The following is an 18,902-nucleotide window of genomic DNA, read 5'->3' as shown; positions in this document are numbered from 1 at the left end:
GATTCCGAAGACAACCCGCGGTACTGGGGTGGGAAGCTGCAGGCAATTACAGATCACCTGCGGCGAGCCCCGTGTCGCTCGAGCTCCGCCCCCCGTCTCTGCTACCCCAGCGTCTTAAAGGTGTGCGCTGCAGTGTTTTCCTTTTCCCTAGTAGTCGTTTTCCCAGTGCCGGTGACTTGTTAGGAGGATTTTAAAACGCTCTTTGTTTGTATAGCGGATTCGGGACAAAGTAAACTAGAGGCAACTCTAGAATTTTCAAGTCTGACTTTCATATGTAGTGTTAATTATGGCAAGGAATCATGCAGAAATTCGGAGACCCGACTTTGGGCTCTGTAGATTATGACTTTTACTGAGCTAGAGCATGTTTGCTGCATTTAATTGAGCTCCTCTTCGAGTGGCTGGTTATTCTGTAAATTTGCTTCAACGAGTAACTCCTGAGACTGAAGAAAACGTGGCCTTATCTTTTCCAACTTCTCATGGTCTCGTCATTTAAAAAGTAACCAGTGGCAGACGGGGGGAAATGTGTAAGACACAACTTCCAATATTAGCCTGAGATCCGATTTCTAGAAATGGGATTTCCCAGGTGGCGCTCAGTCGGTAAAGAATCTGCCTGCAATGCAGGAAACCTGGGTTCGATCCCTGGATGGGGAAGAACCCCTGGAGAAAGCAATGGCAACCCACTTTAGTATTCTTGCCTGGAAAATCCCATGGACAGAGGAGCTTGGCAGGCTACAGTCCATGGGCTCTCAAGAGTCCGACACGACTTAGTGACTAAACCATCACCATAGGAGGCGCTAGTGGTAAAGAACTGGCCTGCCAGTGCTGGATGCCAGAGACAAGGTTCAATTCCTGGGTCAGGAAGATCCCCTGGAGGAGCTCATGGTAACTCACTCCAGTATTCCTGCCTGGAGAATCCCATGGCCAGAGGAGCCTGGCAGGCTATGGTCCATAGGGTCGCAAAAAGTCAGACATGACTGAAGCAACTTAGCATTCACCCTTCTATAAATATCACCCTTTTATATGAGAGAAAACTAAAATCTAACTTCCTACATGTGCTGTGGTTCAAAAAAGCACACAGAATATGAAATCAAAGGATTTTACTGACCCCTTCCATTTCAGTTCAGTTCAGTCGCTCAGTCGTGTCTGACTCTTTGCGACCCCATGAACCGCAGCACGCCTTGCCTCCCTGTCCATCACCAACTCCCAGAGTCCACCCAAACCCATGTCCATAGAGTCGGTGATGCCATTCAACCATCTCATGCTCTGTGGTCCCCTTCTCCTCCTGCCCTCAATCTTTCCCAGCATCAGGGTCTTTCCCAATGAATCAGCTCTTCGCATCACGTGGCCAAAGTATTGGGAGTTTCAGCTTCAACATCAGTCCTTCCAATGAACACTCAGGACTGATCTCCTTTATGATGGACTGGTTGGATCTCCTTGCAGTCCAAGGGATTCTCAAGAGTCTTCTCTAACACCACAGTTCAAAAGCATCAATTCTTCAGCACTCAGCTTTCTTCACAGTCCAACTCTCACATCCATACATGACCACTGGAAAAACCATAGCCTTGACTAGGTGGACCTTTGTTGGCAAAGTAATGTCTCTGCTTTTTAATATGCTGTCTAGGTTGGTCATAACTTTCCTTCCATGCCATTTACTGTTCGTTTTATTGTAGGTATAAAATATTTCTGAAATCACTTTGTTCCTAGTGCAGTGAAGACATGGAGTATCAGTATGTCCCTCATAAGCTGGTTGAGACAATTGAGTTAAATTACTGTATTTAGAACAGTGCCTGGCTTGTGAAAAGCTCAGTAAATTTTTATTGCCACCATCTTAAGCATATTGAAAGTAGACTTGGCTTTCTTTTGGTTTGACTATTACCAGGAAGTTGCTTAGGATGTAGAAGGTACTCAATAAATATTTACCCATTGAATGAGATTCATAATTTCAGCATTTGTACTCTGGACTTTACCCAATTTGAATGAGTTATCTGACCACCAGAGCTTCCTGTTCTTCAGCCTACTTTTCATGGTCTCCTCTACTTGAGCCCTAAAAATACTCCTTATATAGAAGTGGAACTCCAATTGGCTAACCTTCCATTTACCTGAAAGGAACAGATGAAAGCAATTAAATTTTCCCCCCAGATGTTTGTTATCTCAGAATACTGTATTGCCTTTAGAGCATATGGGGTGATATATTTTAAAGATTTATTTACCTTAGGAAATGTAAGTATAAAGTATTAGGATAGCCATTTCAAAATTGTAAGTGCTAAATTTTAGCCTTTTAAAGCAATAGCTATCCCCTCACCCTAACCCCATGAAAAAGGGTGTCTGTGATTGGGAAATAGGCTGCCAAGGTTCTAATCCTTGCTCCATCAGTTTATTGGCTGTGAGGCTTTGGACAATTAAGGCAGTTTAACCACTCGCAGCTTCACATTCTTCTCTTTAAAATGGGGACCAAATTAATTCAATAGTTAAGACAGAAACTGCCAAACTCCTAGAATAGTACCCAGCCCACAATAAGCTTTTGGTCGGTGTTATTTTTAGCTGCTGAAGATTATCTAGACAGTTCTCAAACTATGGCCTCCGAACCAGCAGTGTCCACATCATCTGGGAACATACTAGAAATGCAAACTCTTGGGACCTGTGTAGACATTATGGATGAGAAACTGCAGGTGGGGTCCAGGAGTTTATTTTAACAAGCCCTCCAGTGACTCTGCAGCATGCTCTCATTTGAGACACAGACGGATTAGAATTCTACCGAGCAATCTGGTCCTTCTCAAAGAATGAAAAAAAAGAACTCATAGCATATCCATATTATTAAAATAATTAAGATATACTAAAGACCAAAAGTTACCTGACAGGATGGCTTGATTCTTGCCATTATAATAGTCACTTTTATGGAATTTACTGAAACTGAAGCTCTTAGTCAACTGTTACCTATCCAAGGAATGAAATATATGGGCTAAAGTTAAATTCAGAGAGAATTCTAAAACTTAAAACGTGGGCTTTCTTTTTTCAGTGTTTATCCCCACTAAACCTTGTTTTTTCCTATACCGAATTTTTATAATTCTGATTCCAACATTTGAGAGCCAACAAAGACAAGCATTGTTAAGCAGTCAGCAAGGAGACTGAAGGGTGTTTCGGAAACCAAATTAAGCCTGAGACCAAACCAAGCATAACATCACTGCAGCCTGAATGCAAAGATGACACTGTTGGTCTAGTTTCAGGTATTTTGATTGGTAACTCTTCATTTAGTTCTGTTTCGTATACTGGTTGAACCAACACTCTGAGGAAAAACAGCAAACTGAGGGGGCTGTTTCAAGCATCAGAGCCAGGTGTTCTGCAAGGCTTGGATGCACTGCAGGTAGTGTCTGTGAACTGTGGCCAATGCAACGTTATCTGTGTGGAAGGGTCCTTACCTAATCGGTCTCATTCTACTCCCTAAAGTTAATAAAGCCAGTCTACAAAAGAGAGTTGTTTTTACAGAAAGACTCCATTATCTTCACTTTGGTAGATGTTATTCCTGTTTTGTACATAAAATAATGATCATTTTGACCTGACAATCTTGTGCTTCTATCCATACTGACAGAAATAGCACATTTTTACTTTAGGGAGAAGTAGTTATAAGCTAACAAAACAACCTTTTAATTAGTCCTACTAGTCTAGACTATTCTGGGGGGGTCACTGAAGAAAGCCTGTTCAAGAAGATGGGTTTAATTTGCTTTTGCCCTCGTCTTTTAATTGTCTTCATTGCAACTTCTTTGTACCTCGGTTTCTCCAACTATGAAATGAGTACAGCCATATCTGTCCCTGGAAGAGGTGAGTCAAAAGACTTTAAAAAGACAGGCATTGTTTGAAGGCAATATAGTTTTATTATTTTAAAATATCAATATATGTCATGCAAAGACCTGCTAAAAGCTAGGTTTTTGGCATGTGATTTTGTTTTTTCATTAATGTGTTCTGTAGATAAGGAAAATACCATCCTTAAAACTTAAATATATGCCCTGTTGTACAGAATTCAAGTGAAGACAGCTTAATATATATACACATAAGTAATTACAGATATGTACATTGGTTAGTATACATATATTTCCTAGCTCTGTTTGGTGGGAGGGTCTCGAAGCAGTGACACCCTAGTAGAAACAAGCTATCCACTGTCCAGATCTTGGTTTCTACATGCCACTGGAAACCATTCTTCAATCAAAGTAACCTTTGAAAAGATGCTGATTCTAGGGCTGGGGTGGGGAATATAGAAGATGAGCCTGAAGCAACTTTCCTACTTTCTGGCTAGAAAGTATGGAGATGCTCAAAAGTTAAAAGGAGGGTGCAGGTCAAACACATACAGAGTCAACCTGACCTAATTCCCAACAGCCAAGCTGAAAGGATTTGTATCTATTACCCAGAGTACAAAAGAAATAAGCATGAATCCATACTAATACAAATAACTGAATAATAAGTGGGTGAGGGGGAGATTAACAAGAATTTCAAGTAGTATATCTAGATATAATCCCCTATCAAAATGTGGAATGTGATCTTGCCCATCCCCCACCTACCACAGCCAGTACTTGGTGACTGGTTTCCAAAGAACAGAAGCATAGGAAGGGAAAAATAGTAACTTCAGAGTGGAGAAAACTAACAACTACTACCTTAACCAAATGTCTAGAGTTAACCTAACGAGCTGGTAACAATCAACTACCAGTATGATTTGATGAGAAGAACTGGTCAACTCTTGGTTTTCTTCCTAAAAATCTATAACCCTAGTCCAAACACAAGGAAAGACTAACCCAAATTGAGGGACATTCTACAGGACACCCGACTGGTACTTCTCAAAACTGTCAAGGAAAACAAGGAAAGACAGAGGAACCATCACAGACTAGAGGCTAATTAGACATGATGACTAACCGCAGTGTGGTATCCTAGAGTGGATCCTGGAAAAGAAAAATGCCATTAGTGGAAAAACTAGTGCAAGTCAAATAAAGTCTGCTGCTGCTACGTCACTTCAGTCGTGTCCGACTCTGCGCGACCCCATAGACGGCAGCCCATCGGGCTCCCTGTCCCTGGGATTCTCCAGGCAAGAACACTGGAGTGGGTTGCCATTTCCGTCTCCAATGCAGAAAAGTGAAAAGTGAAAGTGAAGTCACTCAGTCGTGTCCAACCCTCAGCGACCTCATGGACTGCAGCCTTCCAGGCTCCTCCATCCATGGGATTTTCCAGGCAAGAGTACTGGAGTGGGATGCCATTGCCTTCTTCAAATAAAGTCTAGAGTTGCATTAACAGAACCAACCAATGTTGGCGCCTTAGTTAACATCAGGGATAAAGTGTATATGAGAAGCCTCTATACTATCTTTGCAACTTTTTGGTAAACCTAAAATTATTCCTAGACAAGTTTTTAAAAATCTGAACATAAAAGCTGCTTCTACTGATATCTGTACATTTATGATAATGAATTAAATATTTTACAAAGACATTCTGACTTTGTCCTCTTGAGAAAGCCAAGGTTGCCAAGAAAATCCATGAATCTATTTTAAGTTTAAAGCTACCCGGTCAAATATTGCTGACTGGAGTCTAGTTTGCTTACTTAGCCCTGAGGCACACATTTGCTTTGTTTAACAGAGGACATCTGTTAGCAGAAGAGCGCCATCATCTCAGTTGGGGGAGTATCAAGTTCTTAGCAATGACATATATTCCAAGTTAGGAAATGTGGTCTTTTTCCAAAACATATTTTAGTTCTTCTCAATGATTTAAAAAGATTTAGTGATTTAAAAAGAACCATTTCCCCTGGTATTGTCTTTCTCTGACTTTCCAAGCGGTTTATCTTAATAACTTTGGCCACAGGTTACCCAGAAGACATACACAGCTTGCGCTAGGGAAAGTCAACAGCCAGTGGTAAGCAAAGAATGGTAGAGAGACACAGCTGAAGTTCCCAAGGGGCTGAAGAGATTTTTTCAGAGGCAGCTAAAGTTCTGGGATTTGCTCTTAAATATGCATTAATAATTTTCAGCACAAATTGAGCTCTATAAAAGACAGTTTTTTGTATCTTGTTTTCCATCTCTTTTGATTCCAAAGTTTAAAGACTTAAAAGAAAAAAAAACCCAACAATATCAAGAACAATTTTGTTAAGGCCAGTATTAGTAAAAGGTTTACAGTATTTTAAAAAATATCCCCAAATCTATTATGAAAAGCAAGTACTAAGGAGTAAATACCAAAGCATAATAGATTATATTGCTCTGATGTGTGTTAAACAACTCGTCATTTTGTCTTACTGAATCCATCTTTTCTCCAATAGGCAAATTATAGCAAAATACGGCATTTGTCATGAGTGGTTCATAAAATGGGAATGGCTACGCTTCTGAATTTTGTTCATGTCATCTTGTAGGCACATTATATTAATACCTAGATATACTAGTTTTGCTTCCTAAGAGGTCCCAGCAGATGGTTCCAATTTTACAAGAGAAACAGACATGCCCTTGTGCTTGTGACTAGTCCCATCATTCATGGAAATGTGGCTTATTCATTATGTTTCAGTGGGCTATGGAAAAACTGTATAGTATGTGTTAATTAAAAGAGCAAAAATAAAAGTCAGATCCTTCTGGGCATATATGTATATTTTAAATTTTACAGAAAACAAACATACTTCTAAGTGAAGAGTTCACCATATTTCCAAATAAGATGATGTTGAACATACCTTATCATGAATTTCACGTTTGACCTTATTTTTTGGTAAATACAGTTGTGAAAACTGAGTCATACTCTTTCTTTAAAAAATGCCCCCCTTACCACGCACCGCGTTCTGTGACCGGTCACGGCAATGCGGCACACTAAGGCAGCAATGTCTGGGAAGATAACCTGCATTTGTCTCTGTAGCTTGAAGCTTTAATGTCAGAGTAAGGTCTTAAAATAATCCTGTCACAAAAATAAGGCAACTTCAGGCTGTAAAGACATTAGCTCTTTGTCAAGGGTTATGTTCTTCTGTCCTCATCTGCTGTCACCACTTGTCAGCATCTTCTTCAAAGATCGGTTTTTTCTTCGTAGCGACACCTACATGCGGCTCGTTGGCTGTCCAAGTACGGCTTACAGCCTAAGTGTATGACGCTGTCAAACAAGAGCTCCACAGTGGTTTCACAGGCTGCAAAGTAAGAAAGTGCCATCACTGCTGGGCAACTGCAAAGCATCACTCACTCGTCACATATATTACACGTTTCAGCCCAGTGTCAGGCACGGCCTTGGTGGGCGCTTAAATCTATTTTAGGTGAACATCTTCCCAAGCGCTCGCAAACTAGTCACATAAACGTACATACAAAGACTTTTCATTTCAGCCTCTTCACCTGTATGTTTTCTTTGCATGCAACTATTCAACCCAACTTTTTGTACCAGACAATGAGTCTCTCTCAGTAGCACTGATAAGCTTATCTGTTAGTTTCCCTGGTATCTGAAAAATACCATTAACAGAGAAGCCTGATGACACTCTTCAGTTTGCTCTTTAAGGAGTGACTTTTAGGTGCAGAAAAAAGTGAAGGTTAAAAATGGAGAAACCTCAAAACATTTAATTATAAGCCAATAGCTTTTAATGGTCACACATTTAAGAGGCTTAAAGTAAATGGACCTCAGTCTCTCTCTTTGACCAATATCCAAATGTGGCTAGGGAGAGGAGACACAGGAATCGAAGGTGTTTTTCCTCTGGTGGGAATTCTTAATTTTTTGAAAGACTGTAAGAAAAGACAATAGATTTAACTTTTCTTATTCTAAGAAACCTAGAACACCCAGGTAAGATGATCTATTTTTTAACATTTTTTAAAAAATTTTCTTGGCTGCACTGGGTCTTCATTTTTGTTCACCGACTTTCTCGAGTCTCAGGGAGTGGGGGCTACGCTTTGTGGTGGTGCATGGCCTTTGCTCACTGCAGTGACTTCTCTTGTAGCCCAGAATGGGCTCTAGGGCAAGCGGGTTTCAGCAGTTGTGGCTCGCGGGCTCTAGAACACAGGCTCTAGCTGTGGCACGTGGGCTTCATTGCTCCATGGCATGTGGGATCTTCCCAGACCAGGGACCGAACCTGTGTCTCCTGGATTGGCAGGCGGATTCTTATCCACCGCACCATCAGGGAAGTCCAAGATTATCTTAATATACTTACAGAGACGTGGCACAGAGTGATTTTTAGTTATTCAAATACTTCTAGTTTCCAACATTCAGGTTAAGAAAGAAACTTTTCATTACAAATTCTTGGCATTTTCAAAGTTTCCAAAAGACTGCGCCATTAAGGAATACAACTAACTGCAGAGTGTAAAGGTTATGATTATTAAATAGGAAATTACAAGGAAATCGGTTTCATCATTTAACATTAGTATATCCTTTGGTCAGAAAGCAGAAATGACATGTATCTGTGCTTCAGCTGGACAACTAGTTTACCTTAGCCAAAAGCATTTAAAGGGATCCAGAGAGAGTGAGTTCAAGCTTCACTTGGAACAGAGATTTCCTCCTTCTTATTACTTTCTAGTTATTACTAATAATAGGATTTCAAAATCCAAGATACCTGTGAGACTTGGGGAATACTGGAGTAGACAGATGTATGTAACTTGGGACAAGTTACTTCTTTCTGAACCTCAGTTTCCTTCCTTTAGAAAGGGGCATAATGCCAACTAGTACTTTGGGTTTCTGTGAACATCAATGAAAACATGTCTCAAGTATCTAGCACAGTATCTTATGGAAAGTGCTTAAAAATGGCAATTTCCTTTCCTGCCTCTTATTGCCCTTCCTCTTGTTATTTCAGTGTATGGTATATTCTTTGGCTTGTCAGTAGGGGAAAAAAAAATCTTGTTAACTACTGCTTTGTACAGCAATGTGTATTTCTACAAATAGCTCATTTTACCCTTATGACAACTCTACAAGATGGGTATTATCATTCTCATTCTATAAATGAGGATACTGAAACACCCAGTCATCTTTGCTGACTCTGCAATAACCATCACCATGAATAGGACTCCATGCTGAGCCCCATGAGTCCACTTAGCAAATCACTGAGCCTGGGGGTGGGTTTTGAGAACCTTCCCAACACAGAGACAGAGTTAAGATGCAAATCTTTGGAACTTCCTACTCCAAATCCACTGTGCTATACTGGGAACTTCACTGGATCCAGAGTTTCGAACTTCAGGCTCTGGATAATTAGGACTGTACTACAGGGCACAAGATCTTGGATGAATTCTTCACCGTCTCACACACCCTGCTCCCAAGGTTCCCTACCACTTTTTGCTTCATGACTGTAAATCATTTTAGATGACAAAATCATCTCGGGAAATTGATAGGACTGTGTCACAACAGATAAGGTAATACAGAGTGAGAGATTTCTGTCAGTAAATCTGATACTGCTGCTGCCGCTAAGTCGCTTCAGTCGTGTCCGACTCTGTGCGACCCCATAGACGGCAGCCCACCAGGCTCCCCCGTCCCTGGGATTCTCCAGGAAAGAACACTGGAGTGGGTTGCCATTTCCTTCTCCAATGCATGAAAGTGAAAAGTGAAAGGGAAGTCGCTCAGTCATGTCCGACTCTTCGTGACCCCATGGACTGCAGCCCACCAGGCTCCTCCGTCCATGGGGTTTTCCAGGCAAGAGTACTGGAGTGGGGTGCTACTGCCTTCTCTGAATCTGATACTAACACATGCTCACCCCCATGGCATGAAATCAGCCTTACCCTGCACGTGCTGAGCCAGCCCCAGTGTTTTCTGCACATCTCTGCAAATCTTGGACAGGCAAGACTGAAACGCCTCATCACAGTCGTTTTTGCTTTTGCCGCAGGTCTCATAGCACCGGTCATGTTGGTTGCAGCACTTTGTCAGGGAAGGGATGCCAATGTTAAGCTGAAAGCGATATTTGGATGGATTATTGTTGATGAAATTCAACCTTTCTCTGAAGTAGTACATTCAAAGAGACTTAGAAATCAAAGACAATACTGTTGTATAGATAATTTTCAAAATTTGTTTCTGCCTCCAAATGTTCTTCAGGTTAAATCTCTCTCCATTACTCTCACTTGCACCCCCCAGGTTACTGCATCCTCTCCCTCGAAACCGTGCCCCAAAGCTCCCTATTTTGCCATCTTAGAGTATCTGCAGTCATCTGCTGATAGCAAACAATTTCCAAGACATAAAACATAATTTTAAAAACAAAAAGATAAAGATAGGAACTTTAGAAGATTTTTTTCAGGGGCTACACAAGTATGACTTTTGGCCATTCCAAAGTAGTTTGTACCTCCTCCCTTAATACAGTGTTAGTGTTACTCAGTCGTATCCTACTCTTTGTGACCCCATGGACTGTAGCCCGTCAGGCTCCACTGTCCATGAGGTTCTCCAGGCAAGAATACTAGAGTGGATAGCCATGCCCTCCTCCAGGGGATCTTCTGACCCAGAGATTGAACCTGGGTCTCCTGCCTTGCAGGCAGATTCTCAATACAATGTCCTTTTTACGAAATGTCACTGATAACGTCTAAGCTCCTACAACTGAATTTTTTTTTTTGGTTTTTATGTTTAATCTTTAAGTGTTCGCCAATTCCCTAAAGATACTATTATTCCTTTTATTTAAAGTAATTTTATATGCAAAACCTTTGTGTCCAGGAATCACTTTCACAAAACATTTTCTTCCCATAACATTGGCTCAGATTCAGCCTCCCTTATAACAAACACACAGCTATCCCACTCAGTCTGGTTTCAACCCAGACAATCCTATGCTTTCCTATACTTTTTCATCCTAAGTAGTGTTACTTCTATACTCCAAACTTTTCAATCATATTTGTGACATAAAGGAAATATCATTTAAATGGTATTAACATCTACAGGATTAGAAAAAACAAAACATGACTTTTACATTATTTAGTTCCATTAGAACTTATTGTGTTTTAGCTATAGAAGATCACTATTATAACAAAGAAAATTATTTCTGAACCTGAGAACACACTGATGGTTTATCAAGTGTTACAAAGACTACCAATCATAAAAACTTACAAATAAAGAATAATATTTACATGAACACCAAACAGTGGGGAGCCACATCCATTCGGTGGGGAGGGTTTATATCCATAACGTGGGAAAGGCTTAGATCCTATAAAATACAAATGTTATAAAAATTAATTCTCAAATATGTTAGAAAATACACAGTTTACAATATGCTGGACTAGCCTTGGAAATATTTACTGTTTGATGCTGACATAAGTGAATATGTGTTAAATTGGATGAGCCTTAAAAATGCTGATTTGTCTACCAAATTATTTTTACTTCTCAAGCAAAATATGTACAAATGTATAGATGTACACATAGATGGCAGTTCATAAAGTGTTCTGACAGTTTATTTGTGATTCTACACCATACACACATATAAATCCTTATTCTGGACTTCTATTCCAGAGCTTACAGGCCAGACTGGGTCCATATGTATGAAACATAAATCCAACCTATTTTCCTGCACGTTCTAATGCTTATATTTTTAGGTTAAAATCTACAGGGCAAGAACTGTATCTTACGAACCTCAGTCACTGCTCCATTGCACACAAACCTCCATAACTACTGTGTGTGTTAGTCGCTCAGTCGTCTGGGATTCTTTGAGACCCCAGAGACTGTAGTCTGTCAGGCTCCTCTGTCCATGGGATTTCCCAGGCAAGAATACTGGAGTGGGTTGCCATTTCCTCCTCCAGGGGATCTTCCCAACCCAGGGACAGAACTGGCATCTCCTGAATTGCAGGCCTATTCTTTACCATTGAGAAACAACCTGAATGTCTATCAACAGATGAATGGATAAAGATGTGGTACGTAAATACAATGGCATTTTCCACGGCCATAAAAAAGGATGAAATAATGCCATTTGCAGCAACATGGATGGCCCTAGAGACTATCATACTAAGTGAAGTAAGACAGAGAAAGACATATCACTTCTGCTGCTGCTGCTGCTGCTAAGTCGCTTCAGTCGTGTCCGACTCTGTACGACCCCATAGACGGCAGCCCACCAGGCTCCCCCGTCCCTGGGATTCTCCAGGCAAGAACACTGGAGTGGGTTGCCATTTCCTTCTCCAATGCATGAAAGTGAAAAGTGAAAGTGAAGTCACTCAGTTGTATCTGACCCTCAGCGACCCCATGGACTGCAGCCTTCCAGGCTCCTCCATCCATGGGGTTTTCCAGGCAAGAGTACTGGAGTGGGGTGCCATTGTCTTCTCCGATGTCACTTATATCTGAAATCTAAAAGAATGGTACAAATCAATCTATTCCAAAACAGAAATACTTACAGACTTAGAAAACACACTTATGGTTACCAAATGGAAAAGGTGTAGGGGGAGGGATACACTAGGTGGTTGGGGATTTACATATACATACTACTATATAAAATAATCAACCCACACCTATGGTACAACACAGGGAACTCCACTCAATTCTGTGTAATAATCTATATGGGAAAAGAATCTGAAAAAGAATAGATATATGTACCTGTATAAATAAACATGGATGTGAGAGTTGGACCATAAAGAAGGCTGAGCACCGAAGAACTGACACTTTCAAACTGTGGTGCTAGAGAAGACTTGAGAGTCCCTTGGACTACAAGGAGATCCAGTCAGTTCTAAAGGAAATCAACCCTGAATATTCATTGGAAGGACTGGTGCTGAAGCTGAAGCTCCAATACTTTGGTCACCTGATGCAAAGAGCTGACTCACTGGAAAAGACCCTGACTGACTCAATGCACATGAGTTCGGGGAATCTCAGGGAGACAGTGATGGACAGAGAAGCCCGCAGACTGCAGTTCACGCGGTGGCAAAGAGCCAGACACGACTTAGCGACTGAAAAACAATAACTAAATAGCTCTGCTATATACCTGAAACTAACATAACACTGTAAAGCAACTATACGCAAATATAAAATTTTAAAAATTTTAAATAAATAGAGAAGAGTTTAAGAAAAAGAAAAAAAGGTTAATTCGATATGGATACCAAGATTACAACTGTATTAATACTATTTTAAATGTTGTTATAAATGGTATTAGAAGCTGCTGAACATTAAAAGTACTTAGCACTTCTACTGGGTGCCAGTTTTTACTAAGTGCTAGTAATTAAACTGTGTTTCCCCACACCCAAATTTATATGCTGCAGCCCTATCAATGCATTTGGTGATAGGTTCTTTGGGAGGTAATTATGTTTAGATGAGGTCACAAGGGTAGGGGCCTCCTGACGGGATTGGTACCCTTTTAAGAAGAGGCCCAGAGAACTTGCTTTCCTGCACTCCCCGCCCCCACCATGCATGAAGGCCGAGGTCTGCAAGCCAGGAAGAGGGCCCTCACCATAGAGAAGGGTTGGCTCAACCTTGATCTCGGACTTTTTAGCCTTCAGAACTGTAAGAAATAATCTCCTGTGGTTTACATCACCCAGTCTGTGGTATTTCATTACATCAACCTGAGTAGACTAATACACAGCACAAGTAAAAACTCAACAGCAGAAGAAACAACATGAGTCAAACCAAAAATCCATAGTGTGTTGTGGTCACTGTCTCCTAAAATACATAAGCAGAAATTACAAAGTATAATTTCTCAGCATTTGTGTACAGAAAGCTAAAGGGAAAATGGGCTATGAATAAGAGTTTTAAAAACAAACCAAACCCACTTCGCACAACTACACGCAAATACTATTCACTGACCTCATTTTTTAACTCAACAACTGCTCTTATCTTAATGCTTTCCATTTTATCATCTGCATGGGCAGTTGAAATCTAAAGATCCACCTGGACTAAGACAAAGGTAGTTCTTTTCTACATATGTTTCTTAATTTGGTTTAAATATTTTCAACAGACCAATGTCTTTCACCTGAAAGACACTGAAGCAGATGAGAGGCATAAGGGGAAGGCTACTGGGTCTCAGAAAGCTCTTACTACTGCATTTTGCAGGAAGCACAGTACAGAACTCCAACCTGTTTTCTCAAACACTTGAGAATTTAAATTTCTGATTATTAATCTCCAAAAAGCCCTAATGCCACTTTTTCCCCCTAGTATACTCACTCTCCTATTTTCCTCAATCTCCAATACTTCCTGGGGAAATGGCAACCCACTGCAGTATTCTTCCTAGGAAACCCCTATGGACAGAGGAGCCTGGTGGCCTACAGTCCACGGGGTTGAAAAAGAAATCGGACATCACTGACCGACTAAACAACAAGAACCAACATTTTCATTCCCACCTTCTCACTCAGCACATCACCTCTATTCCTACTTCACTGAGAAAACCAAGGAATGAGAAGAGAACGTGCACATTACCCCAACCGGCATGTGCGCCCGTATCCTACACCTTTGCTGCAATTAACAGAGAAACGCCATCACTGCTCCTGGCCAATCAATTTATGTACTAGAACTCACTCCTCTCATTTACCAAAGGCTGTAACTCCAGTAATTCTCTTTTCTCTTTTCCTCATTAGTGTTTTTACTCTCTACTAGTCATTCTCAAAAGCATACAAATATGCTATTATTTTCCTAATGAATCACAAAACTATCTTTTCCATGATATCCCCCCTTTCAGTTAACATCAACTCCATCCTCACAATTACTCAAGACTAACAACTCTGGAATCCTTTTTTACTCTACTCACACCCTCCTTCTAAGCTATTAGTAAACCTTTTAAGCTCTTCCTTCAAAATATATCCAAAATCCAACCACTTCTCACCACTTTTATTCCTACCAACCGGAACAAAAGGACCACCATTTTTGGTCTGAATTCCTGCACTTGCCACTCTACCTCCATTCTTGCTCCCTGCCCTCCATTTCCCTTGATTCTTTTTATTCTCAGTACAACAGCCAAAGGGATCCTGTTAAGACATTAATCACTGAATGAATTAATGGCTTACTCATAATTAAAAACACTTTACAAGCCAATTTTTATTTTCTATATTTCAAAGGAAATTGGAAATTTTTTTTCCCCTCAATCCTCTCTGCTGTCAAGGAGAAAAAAGTTAAAAAAAAATAGTGGCCATTAAGTTTTCTCCCCTAAGTTACTTTATTTCACTCTCAATAAAGCCTTGTTCCCACCCCAGGGAGGATGGCCAGGGGAAGAAAGTCTTCATACAGCTTCTCCTTCCACAGAGCAAAGATAGATGAATGCAACAAATCTGTGCCCTTTAATTCAACACCTCTTCTGTCATTAAGTTTTTGGTTTTTTTTTTTAAAGGCTTCCTTGACTTCTTTATTGCTGCTGCTGCTGCTAAATCGCTTCAGTCCGACTCTGTGCGACCCCATGGACAGCAGCCCACCAGGCTCCTCTGTCCACGGGATTCTCCAGGCAAGAACGCTGCAGTGGGCTGCCATGTCCTTTATTGCTACATCCCTTAATTACCATGCTCCTCCAGTTTTGAGATTTGTCTGTTTCTATTTGGTTCTGATAAGGTCACTCAACACTTCAAAATATAGGAAAGGTTGAAACACTGTTCCAGGGAGACTTCTCAAGTAACAGCAATTAAAGAACAATTTTCATTATGTCAAAATTATTAATTTGGTGATTTGGAACCTATGAGTCCTATATGAGCAGACAGTACTTACTAAGACACAAAAAGATTTTCACTGAAACATACCATTTCCTAAATTCTCAAGTTCATTTGTGTTTTTTATGCTGGAAACTTTGCTCTAAAGGGTAAATTTAGTGAGGCTGTGGAAGAGGTGTAAGTAAAAGGGAAGATTAAAACAATATTTTTAATAAGAATAGTATCCATGGATCCTAGAGATTGTCACACTGAGTGAAGTCAGACAGATAAGGAGAATCAGACACCCCTTATACGTGAAATCTAAAAAGAAATTATACAAATGAACTTATTTACAAAACAGAAATGGATTCACAGACTTAGAGAACAATATATGGTTGCTGAGGGAAAGGGCAGGGTGAAGGAATAGTTAGGGAGTTTGGGATGGTCATATACACATCGCTATGTTTAAAATGTCTAACCAACAAGGTCTTGCTATACAGCGTAGGGAACTCTGCTCAGTGTTATGTGGCAGCCAGGATGGGAGGGGAGTTTGGGGGAGAATGGATACATGTACATGTATGGCTGAGTCCCTTTACTGTCCACCTCAATCTATGGCAACATTGTTAATCAGCTATACTCCAATACACAACAAGTTAAAAGAAAAAGAATAGCATCCGTTTAACTTCAGAGACATTTTAAATGTAATAAAATAAACTCTAGAACCCTTACTCATAATCAGTTTATGAAGACTGATCCTTCCAACTTTTCCTCTCTCAGTAAATGGCAGCTACATCCTTCCTTTGGCTCAGGCCAAAACCTACACAGTCATCCTTGCCTGGCCCTTCAGTTCTGGTGCTTTATGCTGGTTGTTGCCTCTGCCTGGATTGTTCTTTCCCTAGCTCATCACGGTGTCACCTTCACCATTTCAGACTTCTTCTAAAGTAGTATCTCATTAGTGAGGCCTTCCATGAACCCGTTTAAAAGAGTAAACTAACCGCCTCCCAGAACCACCACCGTTGGCTCCTTGCTGCACTATTCTGGAAGTGCTGGCACACTTCAGACCTCCACACACTGCAGACCTGGCTGATTTTACTTAGTCTTCAGTTTACTGTCTCTCCGAACCAGAATGTAAGCGCCATGGACACGGATTCTGTAGGTTTTATTTCCCATTTTCCCATTTTTCTGTCGGTTTTGTTCCCTGCCAAATCTCCAGTTGGTGGAACACCTGCCATAAACCAGGCACTCAAATATTTGTTTAATGAATGGGGATGACTAAGTAAAACGGTGACGTCTGTCTCCAGAAAAGCAACCATTTGATCTTCAAGCTACTCTCTTATTCCTCCTAACAAGCTCTAAAAGGACAAAAACACCTTTCCTGATCGAATACTGGTAGTAGCATTCAGGCATACATTTAAGAAGGAATATTTAGCAGTTCATAGCTTACAACATATAATTCATTCTTTACCTGCATTAACAGAAAAGCAGAAATTATGACTGCATGTTACATCATGCTTTCACATGACAGTCCCTTTAAATTCACCTATGTTCAGTTTTACCACTAAAGTCACCGAGTTGCCTTTTACTTTGAGCTGCCAAACATGATATTAACTAGGCCCCACACTTGTCCACATATATGGGAAACATGGTCTCCCAATTACTCTTAGCATTCTGAATTTCAAAAAAGAAGCCCAAGTACCTCATCTGAACTATTATAGCATTTAGGCATTCAAAAAAGTCAAGGGCTTCAAAAGAAAGATCTCTGCCTGAAATACCAAGTTATCACCAACAATGACACCAAACAAGTCCTCAGATTCAAACAGAATTCAAGCTTAAAAATATGAAAAAGTAAATCAAAAGAATAATATTAATAGCAACCAACAATGAGAAGGCAGGTCACTGACATCTAAGGAAAGAAAATTCCCGTCAAGTATTGATAGAACCGTTCTAGAAGAGTCAATCGGAACTCTTTCTCAATAATAAAGTACACCAAAGTCTGTACAAAGGTCGCAATTTATTTTCTGTAGCTTTAAAACTTAAACCAATTCTTGAAAAAGTTATCATAAAACAGCATGACTTGAAAATTCTCCGTATGTTTTGCATAGTCAGCTAATTTAAAGGCTCTAAAATCAGTCTGTTTCACTCCATCCCCATGAAGCGTATGTCACTAAGGTCTTAGGCAATCGTCATCATGCAATTGCAAAATATATATATATATATATATATATATTTCAGATGCAATGAAACAGAATGGAGAGTACTCTCCGGAGACCTCTCACATTCTAAAAGCAATGGTGTGAACTTATCAGCAGGTTGCTCAATCACAAGAACGGCAAGATCCTAGCGGTGCTTACGTTTTTGCAAACCAGGGCCAGAAAGGCATCGACAAGGTTCGCCGGGCATCTCACACTTCCACGACCCCAGTCCCCCCAACAGCCCCGAAAGCATGGGCCCCGCAGGGCCTGGAGTCCCCCTCACCGTCACTGCACTTATACTGGCAGAGCCCGTCCTCGCCTCCCAGGAGGTCCAAGGCGGCGTTCAGATACATGTCAATCTTGTGAACGCCGTTCCGGATGGTCTTCAGGGTGGCCCTCCAGTCGGTGGTCTGGGCTTGCTCCTGGCACCTCCCACCGGCGGTCAGGAAGAGGACCAGGAGGACTGCGAGCAGGGCCATCCGCGCAGCGGCAGGCCGCGCCCGGTCCACCCGACGGAGACCTCGGGGCGCCCCAGGCAGCGGCGCGGGTCCGGGGCTAGGCAACGGCGGCCGGCTCCATGCCCACGCCCCCCGCCCGGCTGGAAGGCGGAGCTCGCCGCGCGCAATGAGCCCTCCCGCCGGGAGACCTTGCCGCGGCAGAAACGCGGGCGATGCGCACGCGCGGACCCGGGCCGGCCGCTGCGCTGTGCGCCTGCGCGGAGCGTAGTGCGTCAGAGGCACGGGGCAGGTGGGAACGCAGAGTGGCCCAGGGTCCCTGCCCGCTCGCCTGTGTGGTGCTCCCGATTGGCCGGGGAGGCAGTACCACCTGGTGCTCGTTAGTACTACCTTAGGGGTTGGTTGTACTAAATACCGTGCCGGGCCCTATATCCCAGACAGGCTGATTAAGTTCATCCCGGCGTCAGTGGGCATTGTTATATTTTGAAAGCTCTTCAAATTGAAGGGTGTTAGCGAGGTGGTGAACCCCCGTGACCTCCTCTGACTTGGGGGCGTGCGGCCCAGCTATCGCGAACCGAGAGACAAGCTATTCAACGTGTAGAAAACGTCGGAGAAACAAGCCCCCCGTGGTCCCTTGCAGAGAGCGTTGGGAGGGAACCAGCTGAATCTGGGGTTTGAAACCGTGATTCTGCGTGATTCATGGGATGAGAGTTCAGATTCGCAACTCCAGGTCTTGGGTCCTCACCGGTCTTCTTGGACTGCGGTGGCCGCGGTTGGCGGATGGGGACTGGAGCATGTTAACCCAG

At 41.8% G+C, this 18,902-nt stretch overlaps 1 protein-coding gene across 1 annotated transcript; it reads right to left on the bottom strand.

The window, feature by feature from the left end:
• Positions 1–3,849: 3,849 nt before the first annotated feature.
• PLA2G12A (phospholipase A2 group XIIA) lies at positions 3,850–18,214 on the bottom strand. Its single transcript, NM_001098063.1, is given in 4 exon segments — positions 3,850–7,123; positions 9,678–9,843; positions 11,001–11,077; positions 17,925–18,214. Coding segments are annotated over 4 exon segments (558 nt in total). The 5' UTR covers positions 18,121–18,214; the 3' UTR covers positions 3,850–7,004.
• Between the last annotated feature and the right edge of the window lie 688 nt (positions 18,215–18,902).

The sequence above is a fragment of the Bos taurus genome, chromosome 6 (assembly GCF_002263795.3).
Source record: "Bos taurus isolate L1 Dominette 01449 registration number 42190680 breed Hereford chromosome 6, ARS-UCD2.0, whole genome shotgun sequence".
Taxonomy (NCBI): Eukaryota; Metazoa; Chordata; class Mammalia; order Artiodactyla; family Bovidae; genus Bos; species Bos taurus.
This window is presented reverse-complemented; position numbering and strand designations above follow the sequence as displayed.